General features: G+C 56.1%; 1 protein-coding gene across 1 annotated transcript; it reads right to left on the reverse strand.

The window, feature by feature from the left end:
* Nucleotides 1-2,537: 2,537 nt before the first annotated feature.
* BLCAP (BLCAP apoptosis inducing factor) lies at nucleotides 2,538-10,050 on the reverse strand. Its single transcript, XM_084296657.1, has 2 exons — nucleotides 9,893-10,050; nucleotides 2,538-4,275 (listed from the first exon to the last, which is right to left on the reverse strand). Exon 2 carries the CDS (start codon nucleotides 4,189-4,191, stop codon nucleotides 3,928-3,930), a length of 264 nt encoding a protein of 87 aa, XP_084152783.1. The 5' UTR covers nucleotides 4,192-4,275; nucleotides 9,893-10,050; the 3' UTR covers nucleotides 2,538-3,927.
* Between the last annotated feature and the right edge of the window lie 1,316 nt (nucleotides 10,051-11,366).

Raw genomic sequence — 11,366 nt, forward strand, 5'->3', positions numbered from 1 at the left:
CGGGGTGGTTTTGGTGCCCTGCAATCCACGTGCTGTGCTTCTGCTTGGCTGCTGCGGTGCTCTCCTGGGGCTGGTGAGTGAGCCATGTGTCCTCCTTGGTGCCTAACGCTTCGTGTTTGACTTCTCCTTAAAGCACTTAAGCAGTTGAGGGAGAATCTGCTGTTGGTGAGCCCCCTGCATGCTGGGGGGGCTGAAGCTGAGGTTTGCTGGGCTGGGGGGTGAGGAGGAGCCCCCACCACGTGTCCCCGTCCTCAGCCAGGCAAAGGTGCCTGGGGATTACACCGCTCACCTCCTCTAACAGGCTTAATCTCCCTGTTTGTGCTCTCGCCTTGCCTCGTGAACTGGGGAGAGGGTTCGGGCGCTGGTAGGGGGCTGCTCCTGCTGGGGGGGCTGCTGGAGAGGATGCGCTCTGCTTGGCCTGAGCACCCCCTTAATCTTCTCCAAAGCGTATCGAGTCCCAGCTCTTGATCCAGGCTGCCGGAGTGTGAAGGTGGAAAATGCTGTGGGTTTGTCCCGGCGCTGGGGTCCTCCCTCATCCCGCTGCCTGTCTGCTGGGAGGCACAGCGCAGCCCTCTTGCTGAGGGTTAATCTCTGGGCTCCTGAGACGGGCTAAAGTCCTCACCCGCTGCACTCAGCTCCTGCCAGCTGCCGAGGGTGAGGAAAATGCCACTTTCGTGCAAGGAGCAGGAGCAAAGGGTGCAGGCAGGGGAAGGGCTGGCCTGGAGCAGTGCTGGTGGCTCCCTGGGTCCAACAGGGCTTGGGCCAGCCCCGGGCTGGTGGGAGCAGGCGAGAGGTGGGAAGGGGGCGCAGGGAGAGGAGCCCCCGGTCCCGAAGCTGCAGTGGGGAGCCCGAGGTGTGGCCGGCCCCACTGTGGCTCTGATCGCTGGGCTCTGAGCTTGGCTTGGTGTTTTTTTTTTTCTTTTCTCCTTCCCCTGACCCTGCAGTGCCACCGATCTGTTCCGTGACCTAGAAAACAAAACCATCTCCTTGCGATGGAAAGGCAGAGGAGTAGCTTAAGGCTCCTGCTCCCCCGTAGCCGGGGAGCACGAGGCAGATGGGCAATTTGCAAAGCCAGGTGCCGAGGTGTGCTCTGAGCCAGATCCCTCCTGGCCACTGCCTGGGCTCGGCAGGACGTGGAGCCACGCAGCGCTTCCACTGCCCACAGCGCAGCAGGGACCCCCCGGGTGACAGGGACACCCCGCTGGGGGACAAAAGCCACTGCGGAGGAGCCGCAACCGCGCTCGTGTGGGCTCAGCCCGGCCCGTGGTGCGCAGGCAGGGAAGCCGTGGTGCTGCTCTCCAAAAGCTGTCGGGTTTGACCTGTTCTGCAGTTGCAGGCTGGTTTTTCACGGCCTCGATGAGCTGGGGATCAGGGCATTAGCATGGGATGTGAGACCCGGTTGGCTTCCTCGCCCTGCCCGAGGCTTTCTGTCTGACCGTGATGAAGTGACTTTAATTTCGTATCTTGGAGATGAAGATTGCACCTCGGCGCGCTGAGAAGTTGGCAGGTAGTGCCCCGGTGAGGGCGATGTGCACATCAAAGAGCGCCCTTAACTGCGTTTGGGGTGGGAGTGCTGTAAAAAGCAGATTTCCTTCCCCCTTTTGAAGTGCTTCTCTCCCCAGGTCAGGTCTGGCAGAAGGGGAAGCCCAAAGCCCTGTCCTGGGCTGGGCTGGGTGTAGGAAGCCAGGGCTCGCTCTCACCCAGGGCTGTCTGGCTTTGTGGCTAGGACTTATTTAAATTGCAGTAGAGCGCATCTTGGCTCATTAGCAACTAAAATATAGCTTTAAACTGACTGCATTAGCTTAAATTAAAAAAAAAAAATCCTTTTAGCTTAAATAAATAAAACTTAAAAGTTGCTCAGAGTGCAGACAACTGTGTTGTCACAGCTTGCCAATGAGAGGACTTCCTTTTTCCCTTCTATTTTTATTCACACTGTAGCTAGCACGGCAGCTCCTGGGATTCCCCTCAGCCCCACAGGTGACGGGGCTGCCACCTCTATTCCCGAGGATGTGTCACACTTGTTTTTTTGGACGTGCTAACACTGATATGCCTTGAACGCCTTCCAATTCGGGCTTGGTGTCCTCAGGAGCGAGGCTGGGTGTGCAGCAGCTGGGTCCCAGCCCTGTCTCTGCCCACAGCGAGGGGACAGCACTGGGGGGACCCTGTGGGGCAGCCTCGGGTGCACGTGTCTGGCGCTGGGATTAGCGGGAGTTGGGATCAGCAGGACTGCAGGACACAGCTCTGGGGTTGGGTTCCTTAGCGAGTAAGGGAACGGTGAGGATCTGTCACACGAATAGGGACACAGCCAGAAGCTGCCGCCTGCATTGTGTGCAAAACGGGCTTGTTTTTGGGATTGCCTGTAGGTTTCTCAGCCTGGGTTAGGTTACCCTGTTAGTGCTGGGAGCTGCAGGGCTGACAGGCTCTGCCTCCTGCTAGGGGCTGGGATTACAGCGCCGGGAACAAAACAATACAGAGACGCGTGATTGCTGGGCTGAGGCATCTGCAGTGAGCAGCGAACGCATCACGCTGGGCAGGAGTCCATAGACCAAAGTTTATAAAGCTTTATTAAACATTTCGAACAGCTGTGCAATGAACAAACAATACTCGGGAAGTTTCACAACCTCATAGCTCGAACTTCCTCGGGACAGCAGCAGCCACTTGTGCTGCTCTCCCCTCCGGGACTCGTAGACTGAAGTGAAGATGAACAGATGGCAAACGAGAGGGAACCCTTGGCCAGTGCAGAGACAGTGCTTTGAGTTAACCCCCGAGGTTGCTCATCAGCAAACCCCCTTGCCCCAGGGAAGGCTGCCCCGAGAGCCGCTGCTGCAGGCAGCAGTGAGTGCAGAGCTCTCAGCAGTGTAAGAGCATCCTGCAACCACCCAGCCCTGACATCCTCCTGCCAGGGGAGGTGGAGGCAGCGGGCGCCCCTCTGGCCTCTCCTTCCCCAGCGCACAGCACCAGCACCCTCTGTCACCCCTGGCCTGAGAACACTGTCACCAAAAGCAGCTGAAGCAGCCGCTGCTCCAAGCTGAGCCTCCTCCTCGGGACCCTCTCCTGCCCTGCTCACACGCAGCCTGCCGGGCTAGCGGCGAGCGTTGTGGGGTGAGGCTCGTGGCAGCTGTGAAAACCCCACGTCTTGCAGCATAGCAGTTTTTTTTTTTTTTTTATCCCAACAGTCAATACCTCAGTAAACCCTGGAAATCTAGCAGGGGAAGCGGCAGTCTCGGCTGCCTGTGAGGCTTTATAAAAGCAGCAGCACAACTGAGGCTTTCAGGCTATGACCTCGGAGCGTAAGTAGTTCAGAAAGCACTTGGGCAGTGCGCGCATCTCTTTGGCAGGCAGAGCGGGAGGAGATGACTCAACTGCCTCTGGCTCCAGCAGCTTTTGGCCAAGTGCATCTGCGAGCTGAGCTGCCGAGCTTTCCCTTGATCAGCAAGGCGGGAAGGCTGGCTCCCCGCAAACAGAAAGATGGAGAGGCTCCTGTAGCTACCTGGGCAGAATCAGAGGGCCGGGAGCCCCGAGTTAGACCACCGTGGCCTAATGCAGACAAGAGCCACGCAGCTCCACCACCACGCGGCAGCTGGGCAGAGGCCAGCAGCTCTTTCCTCCACCAGTTCTCAGTTAGGAGGGCTGGTGTCCGTTCCCAGTGATATGGGAAGGGAAGGAGAAAAAAAAAAAAAAAAAGACTTCTGCTTCTAAAAAAGCAGGTGGTGCTGCCAGAGTTCACACAGTAAACAAGTCAAATTTCACAGGCAGAGTGGGAGGGCTGGTCAGGAATTTACCACTCAGGTCCACACACACATTACAGGAAACAGGCTGGTTTTACTCCAGTCACATGCCTAGCACCCCCTCCCCTCCTCCCTAGCCCCCCCTTTTTTTTAAAAAAGCAAAACCAGAGCTGTCAGCAGACTGGAAGATTATCGTTCTCTAGGTGCCCACGATGCTGGGATCGTGAGCTGATTCCGGCAACTGGGATCCTGTGCAGTGATACAAGAAGCAGTTCCCCCAGCAGCTGTAGCAGATGAGGAACAGAGCTGCCAGGAAGACCAAGGCACAAATCGTGCAAGGTTTCCGTTCCAGGAGGAAACTGAGCAGGTAGAAGCCCATGAACATTGAGTGACTGAACCACAGCGCTGGGTTGAGGGGCTTGGGTATGAGCAGGACAGGCAGCAACCACTGCAGGCAGTACATGGTGGCCGGCTGGCGGGGGCCCTGCGGCAGCAGCAGGCAGGTGTGCTCCCAGCAAGTCTTCAGCAGCTCCTCCGGTGGGCTGGCCTGTAGGGATGTGAAATGTCAGACTGTCAGAGACACTCAGCAAACAGACCAACAGCAGTTCTTGCACAGTTCACGCGTTCCCAAGCATCACACGCTGATGCTCAAACCCCTAATGTGAAATTCTGGTGTCACCCTCCCTGCTTCCTGAGGGAGGAGCTGGGGACACGATTACCTCCTGCTGACACAGCAGCGTATCCCCTGTGTGCTTTGTTTCTGGGGCTCTTACCCTGGCGAACAGTCCCGAGACCCTTTTCTTTATAGCGCAGGGGAAGAAAGGTGGAGGGGGGAGCAAGAGAAGAGGAAACAAGCTGCCTCCCTACACCTGTATTTCTACAAGGCTGTCCAAAGCCTTTAGTGATGGTACAAATGTGCAACCGGGAGGTAAACTCACGGGTGGCGCAAAGGAAAAAGCAAAAAGGGCTGGTTTGGTGTTCAGCCACGCTTCTGGGGAGTGTTAAGCACACAAACTGCTTCATCCTCAGGCACAGCTCCACTGCAGCCGGCCAGGGGGACAGCAGAAAATTTGAACTCTGCACGTAGCTGCCCGGGGGAGCCCCGACAGCGTCCCTGCTGCTAAACAAAGGAGAGGACAGTCCCTGCTTAAGGGATTTACAACCCTTGCCAATCAGCTAAAGGCAGATAAGACAAAGCATGCGAATGGATCAAAGGGGAGGGGGCAGTCTCAAAATGGCAATTTTCATAAGTGCTGTAAACACAGGATTTCCTTTCTTGGATTATTACAAAACCCTGTGGAAGCAGCGAGCTTCAAGGGCTCCTCTGAGCAGGGATGGCAGCACACTAGCGGTCCAGAAAATGCACTTCTATCTTTAGCAACTGGATCAACTACACTGTTTTTTTTTTCTTTCTAAGCCAAACATCTTCAAGTATTTTAGTGGGTTTTAAAAATAATAAATGCCTTACAGGTGTTCTTACAGAGCCAGAGCTGTCGAAGGAGGGCGGAAGAATGGAGTTGAGCAGTGTGGGATAGCAACAGCCGGCCGGGTTAGCAGATGTCAGTATCGCTGGGGAGAGTAACTGATAAGATTTCCCTCAGTTTGTGGAACAACTCCTAGCTCACTGCCCCTAAAAGGCAAAAGCACACAGGGGAATGCTGCAAGAGGGCCCAGCTTGGGAAGCCTACTGCTCTTCCCTGCAGCACATGGGGACACGCAGCTGCTAGGCAAGACGCAGGAAGATGGGCAGGACAGCCCCGAATTCACCCCAAGTAACCAGAGCCTGGCCAGAACAGCTTTTTTGGCAGCGATGCTTTTATCTGAACATACTCATCTGCAAGGTATGCTGTCAGAAGGATGAAGGGCTGAGCTGAGCCTGTTCGGATTAGGGCTGGGGGGCGGGAAGGTTAGTAGGATGAAGGAGTGAGAAAGTAAACAAACAGCACAGTGCTCTGGCTCCTGCTGGCAGGAAAAGGGATTTCCTGGCGAAGGGAGAGAGAATGAGGGACTGAACAGAAAAGCCAAGAGAAAACCACAAATGGGTCTCTTCCAAAAAAACCACTGAGGTCAGGCCCGTGCCTCGCAGCTCGGGAAGCTCCCTGGTACCGACCAGCTCTGGTGTGGGGAGCAGGACGCACGCTGCCATCGCCCTGTTCCTAGCGGCAGGATCGATGCTAATGGCAGTGAAAGAGAATGCAGGCCAAAGGCCCCACCAGGGCAAACAGATTAAGAGTATTTGGGAAGAGCACGTTGTGTTGGCTGTCCTGCAAGAGAGTGTTCTCCAGCAGAGGCCAGCTGGGGTTCCGTTAGGCAGCCAGAGGAATAAGGAAGTTATTTTACACGGCAATATGGCTGGAGTTAAAGGGATAAAATCCCAGTGTTAATCCCATCTCATGCGGCTCACATCTTTAAGGGCAAGTCTTGAGTTTCCCTCATCTGTGAGCAGATGATCTGGGAATGATGATCGCTTATTCCACAGCCAAACTTGCTCTCTGCGAGCCTCTGTACATCACCGAGCTGTTTCTGGAGTACGAGTGCTGCTGGAGCATTGGGTAACTTCTCCAAGGGGAAGTGTTCAGAGAGCAGATTTAACAGATATGTAATTGAACCACACTGCCCAATCTCTCAGTTCCTGTCCTGCGAGGATGACACTGCGCTGAATACAACCAAGTTGTGCTAAATCTGTGATGTGGCCAGCTTAATCCCCCTGAGTGCTCTCCACTTGACGTTTCCCGTAGCCTCCCTCCCAAGTGCCCTAAACACTGTGCAGGGCAAAGCACTGCATAAACACCATGCAACACCGCAGCCAAATCCAGCCCTGAAATCATGTCAGCTCCACTTCTCTTGCTGGATTTGTGCTGCAGTCTTCAGGTCACCCCTCCTTAAAGCCTCAGCGTTGTGCCTACAGATAACTGCTCCGGGCTGTCTCTGCAGCAAAGGATGGATAAGAAAATCAGCCTAGGACAACGTGTCTATCATAGTACAAACTCCAGAATCTTCTAGGCCCGTTGTCATAAATACCTCAGATGTAGCCATGCTACAACCACCAAGCCTTTGGCTCTCAAACTGCACTTGATTACATTTCATGAGTATAATTAAAACTCGTGACAGCTGCACTGAACTCCAGGGTCTGGCCTTCTCATCGTGGCAGGCTCCTTCCTACACACGCCACTCTCGGAACAGGTTACCCGTTTTTAAATATTGATATTTTCTGGAGGAGCCAGTTGCTCGTAGCAATCAATAACACCACTCTGCAGAATAAAGAAGCATTTAATGGTGGTTATTTTTACTGTGAAGTTTCTATGGCAGTGCCCTTCAATCTGCAAAGCTCTCAGACTTCTAACAAATGCAGGTGTTTCAGCAGCTGAGCCTTGTATCTGCAGTAAGCTTTATTTGCCTCTGCCCCTTAACTAGCCACCAGTTAAAGGCTGAAAACCTGCAGTCTGCGTGATCTGGCAGATCTTAGATAAGGTAACCTTTGCTTGAGAATCCTGCAGCTCTGTATTCCTCAAGACGTGCACTCTTCCTCGTTCTTTGCTGGAGGTTCCTGTACGCAGCTGGCAGTGAGTGTTCCCTTCCCAAGCTCTCGCTCCTCACGCTGCAGAGGCCTTCCTAGGGAGAAGCCACGTCTCCCACTGCCAGCTCATTAGAGAAATGGCACTCTCCTTAGTGCCCAGGGTAGGAAGTCCCATCCTGAAGCTTCCAAAGCAGTTTTGCCTAGATGCTCACCTAGATCTGCAGGTGAAACTTGCAAATGAGACATTCCTGCCTTGTTTTCTTTGTCCCCTCCTCATGATCCAAGCAAAAGATTACCGCGTGTCCCCAAGCCAATAATTACCTGTCACCCAGCAGCACCTCTGCGAGCTCCATTTCACAACCGCATCCTGCTTTTCCTCAACCAGTTGCTCCTGTTCTCCCCTGCCTGCCTGACTCATCTGGTTCCTCAGCCGGCCTGGTGTCCTGCTCCCCTCAGGAGGGCTCGAGTCATCTGACTTGGCAGCCACTCGTGTTTACCAGCCAGTTCCTCTCCGTCGCACCGCCACTGCCTCCTCTCGCTCCTCCGCAGCTCCTCAGCCACTCAGACTTGCTCGGAGCCCCTCGGCAGCACAGCACGTGCTGCTGCTGCTGTCCTGCCCGCAGCCAGCGCTCTGCGGTTCCCCTCTGATCTCCCCATGCTGCCGGAGCCTCCCTGCCAGCTCCCGCAGGCAGAGGAGCAGCGTGGGGAGTTCCCTGCACGCCTCGGCAGCAGGCGCACACCAATACCTGTCCACACGCCTATTAATCAGTCTCCACCGTGCTCACGGTCCTTCCTCCTCCCTCCCGAGACCATTCAAAACCAGCAGGTGGGACTGGCATGTGATCGTGGGGAGGGTTTGCAAATTCCCAGGCAAGCCCGGCACACCTTTCCCACCCAGAAACAAAACTTTAATTAGGACAAGTCCAAAGCGAGTAGCCCAGCACAAGCCTCGTGTTTTGCAATGGATCATTCACCTTTACAGTAAATCCATCCGAGGAGCTCGCAAGCTGCTCCTTGGTATTCTCCGAGCTAATTCAGCACTTAGAAGGATGAGAAGTGCTCACACACCACAGACGTGCCGCATCAGGGTGCCAATACCAAGTTTACGTGTTTGTCAAGAATGCCTTGAGTCCTTAACAAGCCATTTACAGGACAGAATAATCAGCTGGCTTTCGCTAATCACTCGAGGTACTTAAAAGGTAAGCTTGTTCAGACCTCACTGAGGCAGCTGCTAAGCCAGTGGTGTCCACAAGGAAGGCAAAACTTGCCCATGCTACACAAACCAGTCACCCAGAGTCGCAACAAAAGGCTGAACAACTCCTTTTTGTGTGTGGTGATGCCAATCTCCCCCTCTCCCAGGAGCCCAAGTTCCTGCTTGGGAGTTAAAAGCCACACATCTAGATAAAAATCTCTCCAGTTAAATAGCGTGGTGTACTTACAGCATGCCTCGGGGCCTCGCACCTGAGTTTCTTATGTATAAGGCTTGCCTGTACCATAGTTTGCTTAAAAGAGTTTAAATCAAGGACCTTGTCAGAGCCACTCAGCTTGCTGTGTGGGCAGAGCTTCCTGCTGCCTGCGCGTGTTTGAAGCCAGCTCTCAAATACTGCCTGGTGTCCAAAACAGCTGCTAAGCACACAACATCCAAAGCGCTGGGGGAAAAAATAGGTGAAAGAGCTATCAAGTGACAAGGGTGTTTGTTTGGTTTTTGCCTTTTTATCTACAAAAAATATCGGTGCACCAGCTTTCTAGATGTCAGCCCTCCCAAAAAAATACAAACCTACAAATGAAACAAGTCAGGGCCATAACTGTTCAAACTGTTAAGACTTATTTGTAGTAACAGGGTTTTAACTTCAGCCTTTATTTTAGTCATTGCCACTATTTTTCTATGGTTTTTTTTTTTTTCTTTTAAAGGCTTATTCTGCCAGGGTGACTCAGCTGGAAAAAGTGAGTCTTCAACTTTTGGCCAAGGCTTTGTGCCACTCTTTGATAAGTTCATGCCTTGGAACACCCGAGGGAGACTCCGCAATGGTGCAAGATGGTTGCGAACACTTCCCGAAAGGGCAGCAACTCCTTGACGAATCAAACCTCGGGGGTTACAAAGCGCTCTGGTTTCTCAAGCTGGGGACAATCCGGAGCAGCGTGCCTTTCGTTAGGAGCGGAGGCGCTCGGTGGGACCCCTCTTTACCATTTCCACAGCCGCTCCCTGGGCCCTGTCCCTCTGGGGAAGCGCTCAGCTGGTCTGCAGCCAGCACAGCGCCCTGCCCCGTCGGGGTTACTGCACAGTGGGCACCAGAGGCGACAAACCTGTGGCCGTGAGCAGTCGGGCAGCAGCAGGCAGCAGCCCCGTGGCTGTTTCCCAGCAGCAGCTGACAGGAGCAGGGCCCGCCGTGCCCTGCAGCCCGCTGTCAGCCCCGCGTGGTGCCGTTCCCCTTTGTGCTCGTTTCTCACCTCTCAGCGGCCCTGCTTCTCCACCCCTGCCCTTCCCGTGTCGGGCAGGGATCGCGACCAGCAGGCCGGGCCCCGGCCCCTCTGCCCCAACCCCGCTGGTGGCTCCGGGCCGGGTTTCAGCGCCCCCCCCCCCCCGGCCCGCCTCAGCCTCCCCCAGCGCCCCCCTGCCCCACACGGCCCCCCCCAGCCCCGTACTCACGGCGCGGCGCCTCCTCCCTCCTCCTTCCTCCTCCTCCTCGTCCTGCTGCCCCTCAGGCCGCCATCCGGGGCCTCCCTCCCGCCGCGGAGGCCCCGAGGAGCGCCCGGAGCCGCCTCAGAGCCCCCCCCCCGGGCCCCGCCGCCCCCCGCCCTGCCCGGCCCTGCCCCCGGCAGCGGGGCCGCTCCGTCCGCCGGGGCGCGCACTGCGCCTGCGCGGGCACGGACGGAGGGGAAGGGGAGGGGAGGGGAGCGCGCATGCGCGGCCCCGGGGATGGGGGGGGAAGGGGCAGTGCGCGTGCGCGGGGCGGGCGGGAGCGCGCCTGGGCTGGGGGGGGTATGGGGGAGATATAGGGGATGTGGGGGGTGGGGTATGGGGCGCTGCGGCTGTTCCTGGAGCCTGGGGGGGCCTGGAGGGGTTCTGGGGGGACCCTGGGGGCTGTGCCCGCAGCTCCTGCTCGGGGTCACCCCCTCGGTTGCCCCCTCCAGCCGTCCCCTTTCCTCCACCACCCGCTGACCCCGTCCCCAAGCACCAGGTCCCACCCGCCCCAGGGATGGCGACGCCACCACCGCCCTGGGCAACCCGTCCCAACGCCTGACTGCTCCTTCTGAGCAGAAATGGCTCCTCATTGCCAACCTGAACCTCCCCTGGTGCAACTTGAGGCCATTCCCTCTGGTCCCATCACTGGTTACCTGCGAGATGAGGCTGACCCCAGCCCCCACGCCCTCCTTTCGGGCAGTTGCTGTGAGCAATTCGTGGCAGTGTTTTCATTTCAATGAAATTCATTGCAATTTCAATGAAATTCATTGCAATGCTGAGGTTCTTGTGCTTTGTTCCCCTGCCCGCACTCAGCTCTGTTCCTGTCACCGCATCTAAGGTGTGAAGGGCGTACCCCTGAACGGAGCCCACCCTGCAACCAGCAGCAAAACCACCCTGGGGAGGGTGTTAAACTGGGCCCCTGCTCTGTGCTCCCAGCCCGGGGCTGCAGGGTGCTGAGCCCAGGCTCCTCAGGGCTTTGGGGACACCGTGTGGCACAGACAGGCAGAGATATAGGGCAGAGCTTCGGGGGAAGGGATGGAGGATCGTGAGTTGCTGCACAGGGGAAGCAGGTGGGGGGGTTTCAAAACACTGCGAGTGAAAGCTCTGCTCCTGGCTTCTTTAGAAAAGGAAATAACCTCCTGGTATGAAAGAGGGGACAAGCAGATGGTTTATAGACCCAGTCTGGAGGTTCATTTGCAAACCGGCTCAGATGTGCTAGAGTCTGGAAGGAGGGCAGTGAAATGTGGCAACCAGAACTGTGCTGGCAGAGCAGATGGAGCCGTTCCTGCAGGGCAGGTCATGCCCCTGACTCCCAGACCATCTGCATCTTCCCCTAGCCGACCACAGCAGTCAGCTGGACACTTAGCAGTGTCTTCTGGGGTCAGCTCTGCCTGTGGGGTCAGGAAAGCAAAAACAACAAGCAGCACAAATGTACAAA

The sequence above is a fragment of the Netta rufina genome (assembly GCF_964035555.1).
Source record: "Netta rufina genome assembly, chromosome: 16".
NCBI classification, from domain to species: domain Eukaryota; kingdom Metazoa; phylum Chordata; class Aves; order Anseriformes; family Anatidae; genus Netta; species Netta rufina.

Excerpts from the sequence above, each read along its gene's own strand:
- BLCAP (XM_084296657.1), bottom strand. The coding sequence starts at position 4,191 with ATGTACTGCCTGCAGTGGTTGCTGCCTGTCCTGCTCATACCCAAGCCC.